At 40.7% G+C, this 25,080-nt stretch overlaps 1 protein-coding gene across 1 annotated transcript; it reads right to left on the bottom strand.

Annotated features, from left to right (window-relative positions):
- Window positions 1–1,562: 1,562 nt before the first annotated feature.
- Window positions 1,563–24,620, bottom strand: LOC145416726 (uncharacterized). Its single transcript, XM_080285655.1, has 13 exons — window positions 24,498–24,620; window positions 21,177–21,265; window positions 19,851–20,049; window positions 19,528–19,695; window positions 18,922–19,070; window positions 17,134–17,269; window positions 16,332–16,422; window positions 15,584–15,753; window positions 14,977–15,193; window positions 14,574–14,699; window positions 13,613–13,748; window positions 12,494–12,675; window positions 1,563–1,765 (listed from the first exon to the last, which is right to left on the bottom strand). The coding sequence occupies exons 1-13, from the start codon at window positions 24,618–24,620 to the stop codon at window positions 1,563–1,565; spliced, it is 1,989 nt and encodes a 662-aa protein (XP_080141781.1).
- Between the last annotated feature and the right edge of the window lie 460 nt (window positions 24,621–25,080).

Here is a 25,080-nt window from a genome sequence, read left to right as displayed (position 1 = left end):
AATGCCACTTATGGAAGATGAAGAGGGCAGTGTGCTCTCCTCTTCCTGTATAATAACAACCATGGAGGAAAAAGACTGTGAGCAAATGGAAGAAAAATCACTCTCCCTGCAATACTCAACTCAAGAGGTTGGAGGCAAGGATGATGAGGGCAAAATAACACCCACGCTCCCTCTCCCCATCACCTCAGAAGATGAAAAGAGTGGCTGCAAGGAGGAATTAAGAGGGAAAAAGTCACCACAAGCTATCTCACAGGAACATGACACCAGTACAGGGAATAAAAATATCCAGGCATATCCCTCATTGCACTTGATACCAAATGGAAACACCCAAACACAGGAGGGAAAACATTTGATCTGTACGGGTATGACCAAGGCCAGTCAAGCACTGCAGCTGGCTAGCAAACAGGACACAGACACAAGCTACATGCAGGATCCAAAGGCATCAGATCGTTCTGTGCTGTCCAGGGAAGTCAGCAAATACCTCCCAAAGATCCTACAGCGACAAAAGGGAGGGAGAAGTGTCAAGAAAACGAACAGCTGGTGGTCGGACGTAATGCGGAACAAGTCCTACCACGGCTTGTCCCTGGATAATACACATCCAGATCACGTCAAGAGGGCACAAAGTATCAGTGGTGCCATTGAAACTTAATGAAATGCTTGAGGGTAATGGCAAAATGTATGCATACCCTATAGTACATACAGTATTCAGTGTAAGGCTTCATCCACACCAAATGTTTGTTGGTTTGGGCAGGGGAAGACAGGAGTTTTCTACCCCTAAAACCCATACAGGTGGCCTTGCAAGACACAGGCAGGTGTGAACAAGAACTTCTATGAGTTTACAGTGACGCAAAACTCCCACCCTCATTAGTAAGCATTTGGTGTAGCTGCAGCCTAACATGCACACTTACTCAACATTCCTTCACTGTGGGAGCAATGTGCAAGAGACCATGACGGAGGAGGAGAAGGAAGTGGCAAAGGAAAGATGTGATGGAAAGAGGAAATATGTATTGCATATCATAGGGCCTTAACCTTCTGACCGCTAGAAGTTTTCTCTGCAGCACAAAATTGTCTGGTGTGGGCCTAAATAAAATTTTGAGGTGTTCCAATACCAGAGATATGGGTTTCTGAAAGTACTTTCTGAAACCTTTGACAGGATGGATTTCTCTTGGTGGAAGATAAGCCTCAGATAATGGTCCAATTTTAATATCCAAGTACACCAACCACAGCAGAAGGGTAAAAAGGACTTTACATGGTGGTGGGGAAGGGAAACGTGAAACAGGAATGAAGATGATGAGGAAATAATTGCAGTGTTAAACAGTAACCCAACAGATAAAGTAACTTTTTTTAGTTCTGGAATTTTTTATGACAGAAAGCAAATGAATGCAATCATGATGTGATTTAAAGTGTGACAAGAATTTTTATGTGACAAAAAGCAAATGAATGCAATCACATTGGGATTTAAAGTGGGACAAGAAGGAGGCCTGGAGGAGACATGCAAGAGGGCTGGAAGGTACTGTATTGAAAAGGAACCAAATAGGGACCAGGAAAAGAAACAGACAGATTTATACCAGCACTGACACTGTTATGTCAATCTCATCTGAACATGAACCAGAAGATTGCAGATTGAAGCTGTCCAATTCCTGCAGTCCACCATCCTCCTTTCTGGGGACATGAAGTAGAAGGATGATTATAACAGGGCAGTGGAGACACCTGGCCTTAACTGTGCCATCACATGAAAGCATCTCTTTCCAGCACTCTGAAGGATCTAATGTGGAATAAGATCTGATTACCAGTAGTCCCATATTTGAAAAGGACATCAGGGACTTGAAGGGAACATGAAGGCAAACAGGATGGGACCAAGAGAGGAACTGGTGACGAACAGAAAAAGAGACATGGAATGGGAATTATGAAGAGTGTAAACTGGAAACTGTGGATGGTCAGAGAGTCAAGACAGTAGGGACGAAAAGGGGTGTCTTTAACCTCTTAAATTTGGTGGTTTCATATTTCTGCTTCTTCCAGACACTTTTATTCACCTTAGAAGAGTCCTCCATTAGCAAAGGGTTAATCTGGGCTATATCTATCTCCTACAGTGGGAAAACTCTCTCTTAAACTGAATGAAATGGTCTGGCCGCAGCATCTGGTAGGCCACACTACACAAAACTCACTGGCTTACAAAGATGTGAAAATCAGTAAACTTTCACCTGTTCATGGATTACTACATTAATTCTCAGCTGTGCACTGCTGTCAGGCCAGATGACATGACTCTCTGCGATAAAAAGGGGAGCCCAATGCCCATACTCAATAAAATAATGCACAAAACTGAGCATTTAAGGTGCAGTAGAAGTCACTTTATGTCCATGAAGTGTGCCAGCAAAATAGCACCTGATATGAAATGACTGAAACTCATTTTTTATTAATGAACGATGGTTAAAAATATATATATATAAAAAATCACTTCTGAATTCAAAACAACTTTATAATGAACTGAGTAACTTAGTTATTAAAAAAATAATAATAAAAAAATAAAATTCATGAGCAACTTAATACAGTTCAGCATAGTGGAATACCTTTAAGTGGGGCTTGACTGATTTTGAGATGATATTTTGCGAAGTTATAAAAATAACCAGAACACAAACTCACTGTACAACATATATACTTTAGAGGAAAACATAATACTCAGTATAACAGTAGTGTGTAATAATTTACAAAAACTGTATTTAAGAAAAGTGATATAAAGTTCATGACTCATTATTGCTCTCTATATGGTTACTCGGTATCAAATCTCCACAAGGCATTAGGGTTTATGTCCAAGGGATGGTTGGGATTTACTGCTCACATAATGCTGCTCAGGGACAAGCAAGTCACTTTTATTTCAATTATATATGGACTAAGTGGCCGAGCCTAGGGTCCCTAGGCTTCTATGGGGAAATACAGGACTAGATGATGGCTGGATGGCTAAACACATAGTACAGCATAAGAAACTCTCTCATTATACAGGATACTCTTGCTAACTCCAAATGATTTATTTCAGATCAGGTGAGACTTTATAAAATGGAAGGGTTGACCATTGCCTTCATTAACCCCTTCACTGGTGCTGGAGAACGATACCTTCACGTGGTGGCACCAACATAACCAGGCACCTCAATGGCTATATTAAACAGTACAACTCCCTCACTAATGAGGAGCCTACATGTGGCAGCGCTGTACACCCTGGGTGGAGTTGCTGTGACATCCAGCCAGGAGATAAACCTTCTTATATTTCCCGGCCCCTGTCTGTAGGAAGGAACTTGGTCTGACCCTTGCGAGGCAGTGTCTCCTACAAGGGGGTCCCAGATCTCTAAGAGATGTATGTACAGTACTGTACTGTACCTGCATAACGGACTCACAAAAACAATTGATTACCTGTGGTCAACAGGTCTGCTTGGGCAATCGCATCGGGGTTAAGCGGCAGCGTCAACAACAACTCCTTCACTATCCTCTAAAAGGAGGATGTTTGGCTACAAGAAAAGGCCAACTGCAGTCTGCAGTCCTCTGGCTTAACATTCAGATGAACCTTGAGCCACAATAACAACCCCTTCATTACAGTTGGTCCTTTCTAAGCTGAAGAAACTCATCACGGGATATCAAGAATAAAATACGGAATACATCCATGGACTTCGGCTGTTGAAGTTACACAATACTCAGATTAGTAAATGTGATAACTGAAAGTGGCATTCCATGCAAGACAGTGTAATGATAAAATAAAGAGTGAAGCAGATTATCAGACAGTGAGAAAATGGGAATGGAAGTCAAATAATGAACCAATGGGTGAAACAGGATCAAAAATTGATTCTACAAAGGAATATTAATACTGCATGCAGTATTAAAAGGACTGTAAGTCCATTAAGAACAAATGGGAGAAACAGGATTGCAAATTACTGTCCTACAAAGAATCTTAATATTGCAGACAGTGTTGACAAAATTCTGTGTGTTTGCTAATGTAACGTAATGGCTGTATACTGTATATAGTTAGCTGTACTGTACATAGAAAAAAAAGGACAGTCAAATATATAGTGATAAGGTGTGTGTGTGTGTGTGTGTGTGTGTGTGTGAGGATTTCGAAAGAACCAAAACGTGTAAAAACCACACTGGATATTATCGACCAAAGATTTTCGTAGCATGGGAGACTTTTTGTGAAGGCAGGAGAAATTTGTACAGAAAGTCTTTGTAGAGGAAGTAGGTTAAACTCTAGATAGTAGTTTGTAAGGGCTTCAGAATAACTATGAGGGAAGGCAGGAGATTACTGTAGTTGTTGTGTGTATAAAACAATACTGTACGTGACTCTGTGTCAAACATTCTGAGACATTCTTATGGCTGCTCTTCCTAATTTAAAAAAAACGAGCAAAACTATACTGTATTCACCTTAACTTGGCCCAAAATTGCCATCTTTCCATTTTGAATGCTCAGTTATAACAAGAAATTAACAGCTAGTGATGAAGATGTGCTACAGCAAGGATGTAGATCTATAGTACAGGTATTATCATAGTCTGCCACTGAAGTATAGGAAATAAGCAACAAAAGACAAATCTCTGCTGGGCTAAGGTGGACACACTATAGATGCCATGTGTGTGCATGTGTGTGTGTGTGTGTGTGTGTGTGTGTGTGTGTGTGTGTGTGTGTGTGTGTGTGTGTAAGGAGACATGTGACTTGTAAAACATTCTAGAACACTGTTATTGCCACTGTTCCTGAATGACTGAATGGGCAGAACTGATTACCAGGTGTATAAGATGACATGTGGCTTATATGAATATTCTGAGGCATCATATACCCACTCTTCCTGACCAACTAAGCAGGCCTGTGTAGAAAGGCTCGAATTCTCGTCGGTTAAGGAAGCTCCATAACACCTCTTCCTAAGCTGGATATTTTGCTCATTACACCTTGGCATTCTCCTCTGTGTCACTTAAATCATTTTAATATCACCATACCTTGCATATATAATTTGCAAACAATATTAACCACCCATAACCAAAAATAAACTGCTAAGGAAGAGGTGTTAGGGTGCTTCCTTACCCGACCAGAATTTGATCCAAAAAGACATGTAGCTCCCAGGAACATTTTGGAACATTTTATAATCACCACTCCTATGGGACTGAACAGGAAGAAATAGAGAACAAAGGTCAGTTCTCATTATAAGCAGCCTTTTTACATGTTAATTTTTGTAATGACATTCACAGTTAATTACAGTACAGACACCTGCCTATTTAAGTTCCACTATTGCTGGGAAAATGATCAGTCAGTTTCCCCCAATTTACAGTAAAAATGGATACAGATGTGCATGAGTGAAGAGGATGGGAGTTGGAGAGAAAGCAGCCTGATGGAAGACAAATAGTGAGACAGACAGTACTAGTTATATGGCAAAGATATTTTGTAACACATGCATGACTTATAATGAGAACTGCTTGTACACTGATGAAGGGAGATAGGAGGAGGAGTGAGCAGGGTATTTGTATAAACCGGTATGTAATAATGTACCTCATCGTTGCATAAGGGGGGGCCAAGATTTGCAAACTGTGTAGAGATAATTTTCATCTTCAGATTGTAACTTGCTTTTTGCTGAGAGAAAAAGACTTGGTGTGATTCTGCTCTTGTCTCTCCTGGTCCTTCCTGCAAAACCAAATATTTAGTTACAACAGGAAACTGATTAAGTGAAAATCTAGAAATGCTCCCATATACTGTACAATACTGTATTCATCCTTTATGAAGTTTAATCTGATTGCCAGTGTAACAGATTAAAAACATTGTGGAAATGCAAAATTTTGAAGTTAACAATTATACAACTTCAGCAACTGTACACACACACAGACACACATGCACCAAGCCTAATGAGATCTAACCTGACTGTGAAAGCAACATTTACTGGTCCTCAGCTTGGTATCATACTACAGTCAGTTGTTTTCATCTGACAGAACTGGCCCACTCATACAACTTAAACACTAAGTTGTGGTTGGATAAAATTCGATGAGCCTTAGTAACGAAACAGGACTGGCTTTCCTTGGTTACTAGTCAAATTCATCTTCCAATCTGACTACTCCTGGCCATGAATTGAGCTGAAAGGGGTTATGGATTTTTGCCAGATGAAAACAAACTGACTATAGCTATTTCTCCAAAATCTAAGTGTCACAAAAAATACTTTACACTACAGTACTTAATTCGTATCATAACCTTTTCAACATCTGTGAATTGGAGTTCTAGATTTTATCCATGATTGTCAGTAAGTTTGCAGACCTACGCCCAAAGCCATTGCTGTCCCTCTCAACTGTACCGTATACCCAACATTACCACAGGCAGCACTTAGTCATCCATGAAGATCAGTTACTTTTTGCCCATTTTTCTACGGCAATCACCTGGGAGATCTCAGAGGAAGCCTTCCTCAGCTATTTTATCTTGCACGTAACACACAGACATCGTATCACAGATGCGAGTGAGGTGGAGGGGAGACAGGTAGGAAACCAAGGATCAGAAGGAGGGGTGGAGTGGAGAAATATATGAGGGAGGGAGGTGAGGGAGGCAGGTTTGAGTTGGAGGGATGAGCAGCCAAATGGTAGAGGACAGGGAAACACTGAGGTTGTTTGTTTGTGACCACCCTTTTAGGAATTAAGGTGTCTGGCAACAGATAGATAGATGGACACCTTCTCGTATACCGGTACTATTTCTGTCATTTAAATATCAGTATAGTCTACATCATTAACCCACTGAGCCCAAGGAGGTCTTCTTCATTTTATTCTATCTCTTGATGATTTAATTCAGCTCAGGTTGAAATTTCAAACTGGAGAGGTCAGACAGAGCTTTCATAAACCTCTTCAACACAAGAAGTCTTTCCAGAGCTGAATAAAGTCACCGGGTAGCAGTAAAACTACAGGATGGTCCATATACTGTATAGTGTTCCTCTTCTGCTCTGCCAGATGATAAATCCTGAAATGAGAGAGCTCAGCCAATGTTACCAAAATCTACCCAGCATCATTTATTAATTCCTAGTCCCACACCCACACCCACACCAGCAGACTGACCTGTCCCCACAACACATAAAACACCACAGGGGATGTTTCTAGTGAAGTGCTATTTACAAACCACCCTGAAGCATCATTAATTAATTCCTAGTCCCACACCCACACCCACACCAGCAGACTGACCTGTCCCCACAACACATAAAACATCACAGGGGATGTTTCTAGTGAAGTGCTATTTATGAACCACCCTGAAGCTAGAAAGGACGTCTCTTGGATTCAGGAGGTTAATATACAAAGATATCAAGGTGTGATGTGTAGCATAAACAGCAAAGGAGGTGGTGCTAAGAAATCTCCAGAGCCACTTATCATATGACCCTTCAACTCACTCAGCTTGGGGACATCTTTCTTGTTTTTTCATGTCATCTCCTGATCATTTTATCCAGAACAGGACAGACCTGACAGTCAGGAGGGATTAAGATGCAACTTCATTAACCCCTTCATTGCTGTAGTCATTTTGTTTTCATGTCATGGGACTGGTCCACACTCACAACTTGAACACTACATTGTGGTTGATGAAATTTGATGAGCCTTAGTTATGAGGTAGGAGTTAGTCTCCTTGGTTACTAGTCAAAACAATCATCCAGTTTCACCACACCAGGCCATCAACTGAGCTGAGAGGGGTTAGGAATCTTTGTAAGGTGAAAACAAACTGAGGTTAGAGATCCTCCACACAGCTGAATAAATTAAAAAAAAAGAAAGAAAAAAAAAAAGAACCAATGGTGCTAAAGGACAAACCAAACAAGAATGTGCTAATGTTGGGTGTACTGAGCAATTTATTAAATGTTAGTACAGTACAATGTTACCAAAATGTACAGCGCTGTAACCCTCACAGTATGTAATACATATGTCTTTAAATGCTGTTCGCATGCCACTCTCAGACAACTGTAATGACTGGTATTATGCTTTGGTTCTGTGTTCATCGTCATCATCACCATCTTAAGTCTATGTTTTCCATTTCTAACAGAGGGTAGAAAAAAAAAAAAAAGCTGGAGCGTATTGGTGTTGTGATGAGGAGGGGTAAATTGAGATGGTTTGGGCATGTGGAGAGGATGGGGGATGATAATTGGATGCAGAAAGTGAGAAGTGTTAATGTTAGGGGTAGGGTAGCAAGAGGCAGACTGAAAAAGACCTGGGGCAAGGTCACTGAGTGTGACCTCAGGGATAAGGGACTAAACAGGGAAGCTGACAGAGATCGAGCAGCATGGAGAGCTGCCATTAGGTGACCAAGGCCGACGCATGAAAGCATGTTGAAGCCTTCAAAAACGAAACAAAACAAAACAAAACAAAAGACTGAGGGTTGCTATCACCATCACCACCACTGCCATCATCATCATCATCATCATTATCATCATCATCACCATCATCATCACCATTATCATCATCATCATCATCATCATTATCATCATCATTATTATTATCATCACCATCATCATCACCATTATCATCATCATCATCATCATCATCATCATCATCATCATCATCATCCCAACCCTTATTTCCCCTCTAAAAATGGGGTGAGGTTGGTTCTAGAAACAGGGAAAGATAAAACAGCTGATGATGATGATGATGATGATGGGCCTACAGAACAACCATTATTGTTTGGCAACCAAGTTAACCTCAGCAATGGAAGAGAAACCAAGGTGTCCATTCCTGTCGGCTGTATTCTTGTAAGTCAAGTAGGACCCATCCCACCTCTTTCTACCCTTAACTCCTTCAACTCAGTGACAGAGAGATGCCCTCATGTTTTGGGGACTGATAGAGCCAAGCTGCCCCAATGTTCAGTTGTACTAACATGTTTGAACTCCCTCCCTATCCACTGAAAGGAGGATGATGGACTGCAGAATGGCAACTTTGTCCTGCAGGTTAAAGAAGCCCTTCTGGTCTAGGTCACCATCCTCCCTTCAAGAGAGATGGAGGGAGTTGAGAGATGTTTGTACAACCAGGCAAAGTCATATCAGTGTCACCACAAGAAGGCATCCCTCTCTGGCACTGGGGACATCTTACTTGTACGGCTTATGTTATATGAATAAAACCGTGTAGTCCACCTTCAGACCAGACAAGTACAGGGCCACAACAACATGCCAGAGCAAAATCACAAGGCATGTCTGAACTGCAGGGGTTAATACAAAAATAGTTTGTACCAATGATATACAAAATATGACTATGCCATATGTGGAAATAAAGTACAGAACAGTAAGTAAGGAAGAGAAATCAGGGATCCTTCAAACTCCGCAAGTGCAGTACTGTACAAGGTCCTGCTTCTGATCCACACAACAGACTCCAGCCTGCATTCAGCCATCAGTGTACAGACTCACTATGATGCAAACTGTGCCATTACCAAGATGTAACGTAACTTCTGTACTGAGGGTGACAGTCACTAGGGGGAACTAGACACTATTGGCTGAAGAGGGGATGTTTTGCTGGCTGGGTACAAAATCACTACGCTGAGGAAGTTTGAACCCATACATACTAGACATGTAACCTTTTGTAAACCATAAACTGAATGACATTCTGGAATGATCTCTAGGCAATAGCATCTGACACTCTGCAAGTAAGGATGGTTACTATTGCCTCTTGGAGATATAGCACTTCCACAGTAGTGGTATGGTACCACAAGTCCAGCAGCCAGCCTGACACAACACTCCTAGGTGGGACATTCAACCTGATTACATTGTCAAGTTTTGAGATGAGACTACTACACATACTATACATACCTCTATATGATTACAATCAATTCTCTGGGGCAGGTTGGACTCATTAGCAGCAGATAGCAGCTGGCCTGGAAGAAGGAAAAACCCAATTCAAGGCCAAGGCCCTAGGTGGAGGCTGGTGATTGTACAGCCGTACTATTAAATAAAATTGCCTAAGATATATGCTGGTGACATACTGGTGGTGCTGGAACTATATCGCACCCAGCATTGCTCTTAGCTGACACTAATGAGAGAAAAAAAGGTTTAAACATGCATACATGGCCAAGGCATCACAAACAAAAATGTATTAGGGAAGACAGTACAGAAGTTTCACTGACTGTGCTTAACTGACATGCATAAACATGGAACACTCCCTGTTGGGATGACACACTGGAGTTAAGGGACTCATAACACATCCCTATCCTGTAATTAGGACTGCCTACCTGTTTTTAAATACTTGTGAAGCAAGGAGAGTTGCTCAGGCCTGTCATATACAGTTCAATGATCCAAAACCCAGTCAGCACGGCCATCCTCATTCTTGATGTCAGTGTCTACGGAGGAACTGTCACCCTCAGAGCTTTTCATGTAGTAAAAAAAAAAAAAAAAAAAAAAAAAAAAAAATGAACTGTAAAACTGTGCATTATTCTTACCTTCAGTCTATTATTGTTAGAGACAGCAATAGCAGTAGTGGTGGTTGAAATCCCAGGCTCATCTAGATACTGTTGTTGCTGTTGCTGTAACCCCAGCCTCATCTGGATGTGGACCCAGTGGACGACAGGACACTGGCCACTTTAAATAGTCATTCCAGAGACCTTTCATGTGTTATTAGTGTGGTGCATAAGGTGAGTATGAGTGCTGTGGTGTGAGGGGCTGCATTACAGTGAGGGTATTGTGGACCGCTTGTTTGTTGTATTATATGGCAGTAGTCAAGCAAGAAAGGCTGGTAGTCATTTCATAGTCGGGCTGAGTGTATTTGCATCTTTCCCAGACTGCCTGAAAGCTGCAGTGAGGGTTATTATTACCATTATATTAGTATTTTTTTCCTCGTTAGTTTCTACCATGTAAAATGAGAAAAAACTAGATATCCCTCAACACAACCTTGGCAGATAATCCAAACTACAGGACACCCACATTGCCATAAAAAATACTGTATACTAATGTATAATGTATAAGGAAAAAGAACTTTAAATTACATATCTCTGTTCCCCCTTGTGTAGGAGGGGGAGGGTAGGTTTTCTGATTGGTTATATCTCCAATGATACACTCTTCTTGTTTACAGTGATGACATATACAGCTTTATCAGCACTTCAACTTTTTCTTCCATCCCAATTGATTTTTGTGCATCTGCCAGCACTTCTCAACTCTGACTCTGTTTTAGGACATGAAGGGATTTACAAATATCACCATTATCTCAACCATTTTCCCATCTAAAGATGAGATGATGCAGGATCCAGGTAAGAGGAAAAGGTACTACAAGGGAAGAACTGCCAACACAAGAGAGAAATATAAAAGTGGGAGGGTTGCCAACATCATGTCATTATAATTCTACTATTTATTGTAGTTCATGTGCCTTAAATTGATGGAGGTTTTCATTCTCTTTCAGTTTACTGCATGTAGCTTAATGGGGAAATAAGCCAATACCATGGCTACGTCCTTTCCACAGCACTTCCTCATGACTAGCATGTTGCAGTGATAATCTCTTGTAAAAGTTCAGCATTCAAGATGGAGTGAAGACAATTTTAGGCAAGCAGAAGGGGACATCTATCTATATACCTAGGCTGCTTCCCCCAAGGAAAGGGAGGTAGGGGACATAGTACTGTAAAACATTTCAGTAACAGAAATGAAAATCAAGATAAAATATATATTCTTTACTTAACTTTGTCATAAAAGTAATTCACAACTGGGTGCCTTTTGTCATCAAGGCATTAGAGCATCATAATATAAATAAAATCACACATCAATTTAAAAACACAACCAATCCCATATTACCTCCTTTAGGGTGTAGGGTCCCGAGAGCAAGTTACTGCAGTCCGGCACATTTATAGGTTGACATCCATCCTGCTTCCATTGACGGTATTACAGTACATGATCAATAAATGTGCCAGCATCTCTTAGGGGTCAAACATATGGGCATGGTTGTACTGGCACTCCAACTACTGTGCAAACTCTCCTCTGCTACATAACAATGTACCACAAAAATAAGGCACTGGGACATACAGTACACGTACACATACAATTAGTGTACATATAAAATACAAACATACAAAATATGACTATACATACCCATAAAACACACACACACACACACACACACACACACACACACACACACACACAAAATTAACCTCTTCACCATGAGGTTTCTCTCCTAGCCTAAATAAAACTGGATGACAACAGCCAAAATTTAATACACTGTAGGTCTTTATGCTGAAAGAATTAAAATAAAATTAATCTGCTGGACTCTCAATCCACTCAGACAATTTAATTCAACATTTCTAATTGTTTTGGTTTCCCCTACACCACACCACTAAAAAATAATACTGAACTGTACACTACATATGTATCAAAGAGCAAATATACATGTGAGAGTATTCCACCTTTCATATATACTGTGCTGCAAAGGTACCTCTTACCACCTACTACATACGATATATGCAGACTCACTAAGTCCAGTAATTCTCTCTCTCTCTCTCTCTCTCTCTCTGGCCTACAATATATTACACCACCACCTCCCCTCTCCCTCCCCATCACCACTACCTCCCACCTCCCTCCCAGCTGCCTCCATCAACTTCCGCCGGTCCTCCTCTTCATCTTCACTGGAGGAGGCCCAGTCTGTCTCGTCCTCTGTTCCAGATTCTGCCGCATCAGCAGACATCTTGCGCAGGAAGGTTGGATATATGGTCCGACTGTTCTGGTTCTTCCGTCTCCGCTGTCCACCGCTGTTCAGATGAGAATGCACAGCTACTTACTTCAATATCGTGACATACTTTTACAAGTATTCACAGTAGTTGTGGTAGCTGCAGCCTTATGCCCTTTTTTCGGGTGACAGGAAGGAGACTAAAGGACATTTGTATATCCAGGCAGCAGAATTACCCAGCTACCATATACTGGTGCCACTGTATGAAGGTGTAACTTTCAGGCACCTCCAGTACTTTTAGTCCGGTTATCTTTGGATGATTTTAAATTATGAAAACATCTTACACAGGAAGATCAGACAGAGAGCTGTACCATCCTGACTCTTCTGTCTTTGCTGTGCACCAATGTTGACAGCATGTATATTTTAATCCTCTGGCTGCATACAATCTACTACGTATTACAACTTGGATAACAGATAACTTTATTAAGATCAAGAGAAGCTTTGGGCACCAAAAGCATTTAAAACTGTCAAACTCAAATGGTCAAGAACAGAGAGGCTTGTATTTTATTTCAGCTTGGGACAGATGATTATAGTCATCGAAGAAAGTCTCCACAGTCAAGGAGTTATGCAGTCCATTAATGAAGTATATCTTAGCTTAGACAGCATATATGTCAGTTGTTTGCCCATGTTACTTAATTATACTGTTATCAACATCTGGATGTTTGTCTCGCTCTTTGCAATCCCATAGTTAATTATAAAGGATGGCCCATATACTGTATACTACTCCACTTCCACTCTGCTAGGTGATTTCTCATGCGTTACGGGGACACCTGAGTCCCTGTTATTAGTATCTACCCTGCATCGTTTAATTATTTCCTACTGCCACCCCCACAACCACATCCACACTAACCAAGAGTCATTCACACATCACATAAGATACTGACATGTGAGTTTCTACTGAAGGGATATCTACGTGCCACCCGTACATCTATGAAAGTAATCTGGCCTTATACACCCACCTGGCCTGGCGGTGAACCCACACTTTCAGGGTGTGTCCGGCTGTAACAATGATCCCCTCAGCCACTCCCAGTGCCAGGTACCGACCCTCCTCACAGTCCAGAAGTGTACACTTGTACCTCCCATCTGGATCACGAACTGACAGCAACAAAACAGGTGAATTATGGATGGTTTACACATCATCATCATTATCATCATCATCATCAGCAGCAGCAGCAACAGTAGAAATATTTTCTTCAATTATCAAATGCTAAGCTGCTAAAGGAAATGGTAAATGAACTATGTTGCAAGCTAAGAAGAAATGTGAAGGAAATAATGCACAGATGTAGCATTAGTTTATTCTGCCACTAACATCTAGACTCAGGGCGATGTTCTCTTTTCCTTATGCTTACTGCTTTCACAAACTTTTATTCACTTAAGGGAAGGCAAATCATATTGTAAGTGGTTTATTAGGGCTGTAATTAACTCCTCAATTTAAAAATTCTATCCTAAGATGAATAAAACTGTCAGGATATGGCAAGTGGAAACTTACACACACACACACACACACACACACACACACAAAGTTGCATGAAAAAAATAATAATAATAATAATAATCAACTAAAAGGGGAATGCAAAGCTCTGTCAGATATGAATAAACTGACTATAGTAGGAGAAACTGAATAAAAGCACTGCACTCCACATCTAAAGTTGTATTCATGAACAACGTTCCAATTACTGTACAATGCCCATCTATGAAATGAGGTATGATCCAGAAACTGTGAAACATAAGGCAATAATGTAAGAGAACTATTACAGAAGGAGAGAAAGCACTATAAGCACCAGGAATGAGAAAACACAAATAAGAGAAGAAGAGAGGAGAGGAGAGGAAAACAAAGGAAAGCAAAGCATGGGGGGCAAAAGAGAGAGAGAGAGAGAGAGTGTACCATCGTACCATTTATATAATGTATTAAATACATACCATTGATGGATGGACAGCCTGAGTCAATGAAGTAAGATGCTGCCAATATGTTTCCATCCCAAGCCAGGGCAATGCTATCTGTCATACCAATCTCACCAATGTGGTTCATCAGCCGACCCACACTGTCTGTACAACAATTATAACACATTTCACCGTATAATTTTCACTTTATCATCATCATCATTATTCAGACATCTTTTCCCACATAAGGATTGGGTAAGGTAGGGTCCAGACAGCAAGAAAAAGCTGACAGGGCAAACTAACCAAAAGTCTGTCCAATTCAATGGTAAACACTTTGATATTTGGTCCAGAATCACAGAGGAAGAGTTTACCCTGGATTAAATGACTGCAAATAGAGATTAATAAAAGAATGAAAAGGGAAAGAAAAACAAGAACTCCTCACTATTCCTCCATGCCAGAACTTTAATATTGGGTCCGGAGTCGCCAAGGTAGAGTTTCCCCCGGCACTGAATGACCGTGGCCAGACGGCGCAGAGGGATGTAGGTGGCGGACTCTGACTCCATCATGTACAGGGTGGTGACATCACGTCCATCCCAGCTCACGCGCCACACCCCAACCTCTCCATTGACACTTCCAGCACACACCTCGTTTTTGCTGGCCTGAGGAGAATTAAAATTAACATCATCACCAATACCCTAACAGTATAAAAAAAAATTCATATATCTGTCCTTAGTGCATTAAACTTAATATCACCATCAGCATCCAAAACAAGATACTGGTACATGAAAAACAGATTAAAAGTAGAATGTGATGCCAGTTATGAAAAAATGCCATGAAAAGGATGCAGTACCATAGTAGTGTCTTTTTATACCACTGAGCTACAAGAACTGAACCACAAAAGGGCAAGTTCAGGTGTATGGTATGTAGGAGGACTGCTGGGCCTTGATAGCAGGCTGTGAAGCCTATGCCCTGAGTCGGACACATAAAAAAAAAAAAAAAAAAAAAAAAAAAAAATTGTCCAAAGAAAGAGGAGTAAAATCATGACATACATTCATGGCGGAGACTTGGTTGTGGAAGGCATCAACATAAGCGGTTCTGAGGTCCTCCACCAGGGACCAAAACTCAAGCCGTCCACCCTCCGTCCCTGAGACAACCCCCCACGAGCCACAAGCTAGACAAGTGATGCCATTGTAGGTATAGATGGACCCCAAACTCTCACCTGCAGCAAAGGCAACAATGTGGTAACAACAGTACGGTAGTACAATACAAACTCTCAAATCCAAAATGTTTTGTTCCAAATGCATTATGGAATATGAAATGATTTGGAAAGTGGAATTATTGTGATAACTATGGGAAAATCATGCAATAAATAGTCCGGAGTACTGTGAACTGTAATATGAAGAAGAACTTTGCATTAGTATCTTATCATCCTCTCTTATACATGTCTACAAAAGAACTACGTCTTCAAATGTGTACCGATTATGAGAGGACATGTGATATCAACATCCCTCTATATCAAGCAGAAATAACACGGAAAGTGGAAGTTTGGAAACTGGATGTTCGGATTTAGAAGTATGTACTGTAGAAACTGTATCCCTAGGCTCATCTGAAATGTGCACCTGGTGGACTGCAGGCTGAAGTTACCTTCCCTCCAGTTCACCATCCTCCTTTTGGAGGACCAGGAGCAGATTGAGGAATGTTTATATAACCAAGAAACTCTTGGTACCACCATGAGATGACATCCCTCTTCAGCACAACTCACAGAAAATATTAAGTGAAAACTTCGTGTATGCATACCCGACACCACATTCCACACTCTGAGGGTACAGTCCAGTCCACCTGACAATCCCACAATGCTGCCCTCCAACACACCAACAGTTCCAGCACTCTGAGGATGATGCTTACATTAACATCTCTGCCATATTATCCTCCAACACACCCACTGTACAAAAGGAAGGTCGAGTTGTTAAGGTGGTCTATCGTCCTAAAGGTAAAGAGTTCAATCCCCAGCTGTGACAGGGAACAGTTTGATGATCTGAATTTCATTAAAAAAGACTTTACTGATCTTCCACAAGATCCATTGACATGTCACCGAATAATAATCCATTCATCCATCATCCAATCCTACGTAGCCTCATGAGAAGCGTAGAAGCCTGGGGCTAGGCAAGTTGGTCCTCACATTCAAGATGAGCAACCAGCATCATTCATCCCTGAGTGGCATTATGTGAGCAAAAAACCCCAACCACCCCTTGGATATATACCTGTTCTGACTCAATCCAACTGGAGAGCCCTAATTACCCAATAAACAACCAGGTGTCATAATTTGGTTATATGGTTACCACCCAGCATGGTAAATGGTTTCCTGGTGTACAGGAAATCATTTGGCTTGTCATTCAGTGTAGAGTCATCCACAGACAAAACAAAGAGGAAAGAATGAAGGAAAGAAAGACAGAGGAGGAAGGAAGGAAGGAAGAGAAAAGACAGGCACCTGAGAGCAGCACTACATCAAGTGAGTGGATGGTGAGCACCCCCACCTACCACTAACAATGAATAATAATAATAACAACAACAACTATGATAATGATGATAATAACCTTACCTGACACTTGGCAATGACTGCTGCTGCCAAAGAGTGAGGCAGGAAGGCAACACCTGTAACTGCAGATGTGTGGCCTCTCAGACTACGTTCCTCCACACGCTTACCCACGCGCCACACCCGCACTGTTGTGTCTCGGCTGGACACAAGGACATCCGATAGAACCTCACTGATTTTTACATCCCACAGCATGTATTTTTATCTGATCTGACATTTTTTCTCGCTAAAACAAAATAATGAAAATGTCAATGACACTGATCTGTGGCACTAAAAAGTCATGTGTCAGATGCTGAGGTGTCACCAGACTAAATTTCAAAATCCATGAGTGAAAGAAGCAAGAGATGTGAAAAGACAATCGTAACTGTTCTTTTTCTCAAGGATACTCTAGAGAGATGCTGGAGAGGTATGACTTCATGTGGCGGTACCAATAAAACCAAATGGCTCCTCTGACCATGAATACAAACATCCCTCAACTCCCACCCTACTTCCAAATGGAGGATGGTGGACAACAAGGGAAGTGCAACTTCAGCCTGCAGTCCATCAGGTTTCTTTTTCCAAGAACCAGGATCTACAAATACTACTTCTAACATACACTCCAGAGAGATGACACAAAAATAAGTGCAACTTATCACTGCATTTTGTTGTATGCTAGTCCTTCATCCATTCAGGTATATCAGTTTGCCAATTATTTTGCTTCCTCAATATCCATGACATTAAGTCCTCACTAAAAGTTACCTTTTACTGATATTCCTTTTTTTGGGATTACAATAGGTACATTATAATTCACTGAATGATGGTCTTTGCCAAGTTCCATTAACTAGTACCGGTAATTATTGCGTAATTATGTCAATACCCACAACTTACAATTGCACCTGCAAAGCAAAATGCTGGGATACTTTATAAAATATACTTCAGATATGACAATGACTACCTATATGTGAATATTCAGTACAGTATCTGCCATGTAAGTTATAAGGTACTCCTGCATACTGTACAGTTGACATTTGCCAGCTCCACCAATTTACAGTGTCTGTTCATCATCATCATCCAGACCTTCTATCCCACCCTAGGGGAGGGTGAAGAGTAGCAACGCCCAGACAGCCCAAGTCTGCCCAGTCCAATGGGCCATGCTTCCATTCACTCATCATTCAAGCCCCTGGAATCCTGGCTATATCTGATATGACAAAAACATTCACCACATTCTGTAGCTTCACATAAACATATCTGGTAGAGTCAATCTGGATGCTGTCAGATTAAAAAGGGGTGCCAAATCCCTGATCATGCACTTCTTCTCACAATATTCATTCAGCCAGCTTGATCTCTTGTCAGTCCCCTAGCCTCACTGACTGCTACACCTCTCTTCCTCACACTCATCCACCATAATTCTCCATCTTCTCCTTGGCATACCTTGCCTCCTCCCTCCTTCAAATTTGCTCAGATATACCTTTTTTACCACTCTATTGATATCCATTCTCTCCACATGACCATACCATCTCAGTACACTCTCTTTGATTCTTGTGAATCTGTTACGTGGAAACAATTTTTATGCAGGGTGGTCAATAAATAATGCTCCACTGGAAACCTATATGGCAGTATCATGTGTATTTTAGGGATGGGTCAGTTGGTTAGTGTGGGCATGGTTGTGGCAGTGCGAATATGAAATGAATGAACATGAGAAATCACCTGATGGAGTAAGAAAAGTGTTATACTATGTATGGGCAAACCTATATTTTTGGGAACATGCCGAACCTAAAATGATGACTGCCTGTACGTGAAAATTTACCAACATACCTGCCAGACAAGACGTATTCCTGTGTACAGTCCACAGACAAGATAATATCGTTGTGGCCCTCGAGTGTAAACACCTCAAATGCTCCATCCTTCCATGGGCACCTATCCCGCTTCTCAGCCTCACTGGAGGAGGCATCTTTTGTCGTCTGCTGGGGAAGCGTTTCTCATGGATTTCAATTCTTTGAACCTGGCGATGTCTTTTTCATTTCATTCTTGCCATTTCCTAATCAAGAAATTCAGTTTACAATGCAGCAGACTTTTTCCCTAAACTCCTTTCCTGTCCCATCAGGAGTGTAGAGGCTCAGGTTTAGGATATATGGTCTGACATTTAAGGTGAGGGTCACCTGCATCACTTATCCAAGTGGCACTTTATGAGCAATAAACCCTGATTACCTCTCCAATGCAAATCCTTTGCAGGTCCCTTCCAGCTGGAGTGTCTTAACCCACTAGACCACAAGGCATCAGGTCTTCCCTACTTGCCTGTATGTATCAAAAAAAAAAAAAAAAAAAAAAAAAAAAAAAATATATATATATATATATATATATATATATATATACACATCAGATGCCACTATACTGATATAGTTAATATGGAACCTGGGTTACCTTTAGCTTAGGTCCAGCTCCCTGGTGTCTCCCTACTTCCTCAGATGTCATACGAGACTTGTTGCTGCCTGTGGTCACCTTAGGTTGTACTGGTTCATCCCTGGTAGTCTTACTGGGAGAAGGGCTGGCATGTGAAGTAGTGTGGACTAGGACTGGTGAAGTGTTGTTCTGTGGTGAAGTAGATATGATTAAAAAGGGCCTAGCAATATCCAAAATAACTGATACAATGCTTCAAGTCCCAAAGAGATCAATCTGTCTCTTGCTCAAGGGGTTAAAAGCAAAAGAAGAAAATTCATGAGAGGAATCTTATAATGAGAGCTTACTCTATTCAGTGTTAGCTTTGTTGATGTTTGATGCGTGGTGGAAGGGGGCTGTTGTTGGCTGCCATGAGATGACAATGGGACAGCAGAAGATGGAATGTCAGCACCATCTTCTATGGCCTCATCACCATTGTTGACTCTCTCTGAGGGACTTAAATTTCTTGCTCTCTTGGACTCAGTTTCTTCATCAAGTAGATGTGGCCTGAAGAGGTGAATGAAATTATTCAACTAGGAGAACTTTCATGTGGAAGCATTAACTTCTCCACTTCAATGACATTTTACATTTTATTATTCTGACTTACAACTGATTCTGTTCAATTTAGGGGATTTCTGGTCATGGAGAAGTTAATGAAAACTATTTTTTTTTTTTTTTTTTTTTTTTTTTTTTTTTTAAGGAAGCAGAAACCAAAGACCAGGAGCCTGCAAACCCATTCCTTCCAAGAAAAAAACAAAAACAATACAACAGAGAGCCAAACTCAAGAAGATATGTTCATTTCGAGATGCCTGGATGCACTGTGTTTGAAAGACTGGAGACCATAGGAAGTAGGAAATACATACAGAGGGGGACAGTTTCAGAGTTGACCTGTTGCATAAATGAAAGACTGGGAGTAATGGTTAACTCTTGCATTAGAGAGCTGGACAGAAAAGGGATGAGAGTTTGTTGCTAGAGGGTGCTATGCCCCTTCAGTTCAAAGGTCTCACCCATGCAGAATAAAATTGCCTGGTAGTAAAAGAAGAAGAAGAAGAAAAAAAAATGGCATCACTGCACTGAAAGGGCTAAGCTTAATCTCTTCAGCCCAAGGACATCTTTATCATACTGTTCTAGTTTATGTCATGCAATGTACTGTATATTGTTCAACAGTGCAGACACATCACCTACCCATTTCAATCAAATGCCTTTTCCAAACCCCAAATGTGATACAGTACAGTTCTCTCGTTTATACCATGAACTTCTGTTTCTAACAATGTGAACAAAATTATGCAGAAATAGAATAACTAGAAAAATAAAGAAATACTGTACCATCATCTTGGAGAAGGAGTTACTACAGTATATTCAGCATAACTTGGCCTGGATTTTCACACTTCTGCAGCCTATTTCACAAAACTGAATGACAGAAAAAGAGCAAGCAATAGCCCTAAGCCCTTTCCATAACACTTCTTTGTGATTAGTCCATACTCTGACATTAATCTATTGTTACAACTCAGCATTCAAGATGTACAGATGGCAATTTCAGGCCGTGAAAAAAAAAAAAAAAAAAAAAAAAAAAAAAAGGTACAGGAAGGACAGAGAAGCAAGTAGAGGCAGTACCTGATAGTTTTAATCCTTACCCTTGTCGCTTCATCAGATCTGTTTCATCCAGTGGATGTTTCTTCAGTATCTCTTGAAGTTCTTTACGAAGATCATACTTCTTGCTGACCTGTTGTATGAGAGAGTGCTGGTACACATGTACAGTATCATCATCATCATCATCCATTATTGACCCTCAAAGGAATGCAATAGCCTGGAGTTGGGTTACAGTTATTTAGTCTTGACATTTAGGCTATTGTTAGGATGATCAATTATTCACCCCTTAGTGGCATATGTGGGTAATAAACCCTAGCTACTATACCTCTCTCAAATGTAAACCTTGTGGGAAGCTCCAGCTGGAGCAGCTTAACTCACCAGACCATCACGCATCTGTTAGGTTATGAGGTTCATACCCAGGACAGAAACAATTTGGCTGTCACTTAGTGTACAGTCACCTGAAAGTTGCTGTGCATCAACTGAGTGGATGGTGAGTGCACCCACTTACCATAAAGGGATATAAATTATACACCCTGAAAAAAGTGTGGAAAGCTTCAGGAGGTTATTCTTGGACCAATATGAGTTATAAATGCTATTGGAACTGGTATATCAATATGAGTCAAATTCTCACCCATTACCGAGCATTAAATTACTAATGACATAACAGGCAAAAATGTTTTCCCTTATAATTCACCAAGGTCATCAGTAATTGTAGCCAAATTCAGAGGAGAACTGGACCCATGCTGATGCACCACTTATGGAATTACTCAAAATCTGTCCAAGGATAATTCCCTGAAGTCAAATAAACCTCCTGGGATACGGTACCCTGTATATGACCATCAAGCCGTTATATGCCTAAGCAATATTGATTCAAAGGCACCTTGTAAATGTGATGCCTTGAAAACTCAGAGGTACTATCTCTGGATATCAAAAGAAATCACTGAATACACTGTAGCCTATATATGTACAACAGTCCATCCAGACAACAAGTTAAAGTATGTAAACTGAAACTGGGCCACATCTTGAAGGCCAGAAACAAGGAAAGGCTTAAAGAAGCACAAAGCTTTAAAATAATAACAGGACATACAAAGACCACACCTATACATCATTTGAGCCACAAAACAAACGTATTGTACTGTACTCCCAATCATGGACCACATGAACGTGAAAGGAACACATGTGGCTTCAACACAGGATCCATCCCACACTTGTAACTTTGTACAGCACCATCCACTGCAACGAAGAAACAAAATGCAGACCACTTCCCAACACTGCATAGAATGCCTTAACAACATTCCTCCTCTTCTATCTAACACTACACTGCACAAACAGACTACACAAACACACAGCCACCCACAAGCACATAGGCAAACAGTATCCTTCACATATCCTCCCCAGACATTCAGCCCACACAAACTGCTCTTCCTGGAGACACAAGATTAGCTAACTCAACTACAATGTGGCCATTACCCTTCTCTTTTTCAGTACTAACACAAAATAAAACCCACAAATGGTTCACCTGGCCTCACTGTCATGTACATCCCCACACCAAACACACTTACCCACCTCAGGCATCTTGTTCTCAGAAGACATCCAGTAGCTACAATCCTTCAACATAACCTCAACAAATGATCTTTGGGAGCAACCAGTTAAAGTGGCTGGATTCCTGCAGTCCACCAGGTTCAAATCCAGCTGAACCTTGGGCCACAACAACAGCACCTAGTATATATATGCTGGGAATGACATATTCCTTGGCATTCTTCAATATTTACCTTGGAATCAAAAGGCTACAATGAAAAGGTACAAAGACAATTCAGTATGAAAATAAGGGAAACCTGAAGATTCCGTTTACAAAAACTGAAGATTCCCTTTACAGTACAATCTCATAATAACGAATAGAATAATAATCAACTACTACTGGCACCGGAATATTTCACATAACTGCAGATGATACACTTTCACTAACACCTATAACATGGGTTCATCTGTATAATATTGTATAAGTCTGTATCACAACTGATTGGCAAATGTCATAATCTGGGCTATGGGTACCTACAGCAAGGCATATATATTTTTTTTAACTAACCTCTTCAATCTGATGATGTTCTGCATCCTATATTGTGTCCACACCTTACCCAGTACCTGGTAGCTATTGCTTACCTAATACGGTAATGTATTTCATAAAGAGGTTGTAATAGCCAACTTCTTGTAGTGTCCCCATCTCTGACAGTGTTCTGCCTCATTCTATACACCTATGTCCATTGTACCATGACTTAAAGCAGTGGTTCCAACCTTTTCTAATTCTGGCCCCGCCCCCCCCACTGAATGACACGTTCCCTGCGGCCCCCTTCCTCAAACACTGTATTTTACTGGCATAGTTGGCACATGTCACTAAATATCGTAAATTCTTAATCTCTGAAATTGTTTATATATTCAGATAAGTAGATTTCTTGTCATATCTGAAATATTTTCTCCAATTTAAGAAATTGCTGAATTCCATCATAATTCATAGTTTTCTAATATAATTACCCTCTTTATCAAGCCTTTGTGCCCCCCCAGGCAGCCCTTTGTGTCCCCCTAAGGAGGCATGCCCCACAGGTTGGAAACCATTGACTTAAAGGAAGCTACTGAATTGTGGCCGCTGTTACTACATGTTCTGGAGGGAGTTCCAGTCCGTTATTACCTGAATGGACAACCACTTCCCTCTAATAGTGGTCCTCCTGTGTCCTGGCTCAACAAGTTCCAGGCAGAACCGTAACTAATCTAACCTACCCTAAAGTAACTTAATCAGTTAACCCATTGGGTCTAAAACTGCAATATATGATACCAAAATCATCCCTAGAATATGATGGGAGCTTTTAACTACCATGTAAAGTATGTGTACTATCTCCTGATGATTTTGTCTAGTTTGAGAAGTCTCTCTTTATGAATAAGATAATGTAGGCTATATCTAGATCTTACAGTTCCAGCCCTCGGATAATATCTACCTGAGCCACAACTAGAATTCATGAATTTTGAAGTTTTCTCTGTTTACTGCACATCTCACAATTTACTGACACTTTTCTTCTACTTGGGGTATTAATGATCCCCAAGGGGGTTTAATGACCCTATAGAGGTAAGGTGGTAATTTACGACAGTTGGGTCAGTGTAAAAAATGGTGATATATACACAGATTAGTTCATACTCGAGTTGCAGTTGTGGCTCTTTCTAGATATTTACCCTGGAGTCTCCTTACCTGAATTAAATCGTCAGATGGCAAGAATGAAATGTACCGTATGTCATCAGGATGAAGGGCTTAATGAAAGACTAACTTTGGAAATGATGTTTTATGATTACCAGCATATTCAATATGTTACGAATCAAACCTTAACGAGCTCCTCTTCATTCAAATCTCGGTCCAGAATCTCAAGGTTTTCGATCTGACGCAGTTTTTTACGAATTTTTCGAATAGTTTTGTCCTCGGGCGACAGATCAGACGCGGTGGCCATAGTTCAGGTTCTTTTTGTTTACATCACAAGATCTTATTCTTCTTGTCTGCCGCGTTCGCGGACTTGGCCAATGTAACGGCAAAAACTATTTTTTATTATTATTTACTTATCTCCAGTTTGTTTTCTATTTTTTCCCAGGCTCCACAATCTCCTTTCTATTTCCTCAACTTCCACACCAAACCGTCTTTACCGTTCTTCCTTATCCCTCTATCCTCCCTGTTCTTTTAGGCCATTTCTTCCCATTTCCTGTACTTCAGATAATCTCCTTTCTTCCTCAAAGAGATCTTGGTTCTTTGTAACATTAAATTCACATTCTTCTATTATCAGTAACTGTCACGGAAGCCTTCGTAGCACAGTTCTTTAAGCGCGTCTTTAGATCTAGGGTCATGGGTGATACCACACTCACTACACTGTGGGTATTGCTCGAGAATGAAGAACAATTTTTAAAACATCATTTTAA

This window comes from Coenobita brevimanus, chromosome 107, assembly GCF_032717465.1.
Source record: "Coenobita brevimanus isolate Jiangsu-jjx chromosome 107, ASM3271746v2, whole genome shotgun sequence".
NCBI classification, from domain to species: Eukaryota; Metazoa; Arthropoda; class Malacostraca; order Decapoda; family Coenobitidae; genus Coenobita; species Coenobita brevimanus.
This window is presented reverse-complemented; position numbering and strand designations above follow the sequence as displayed.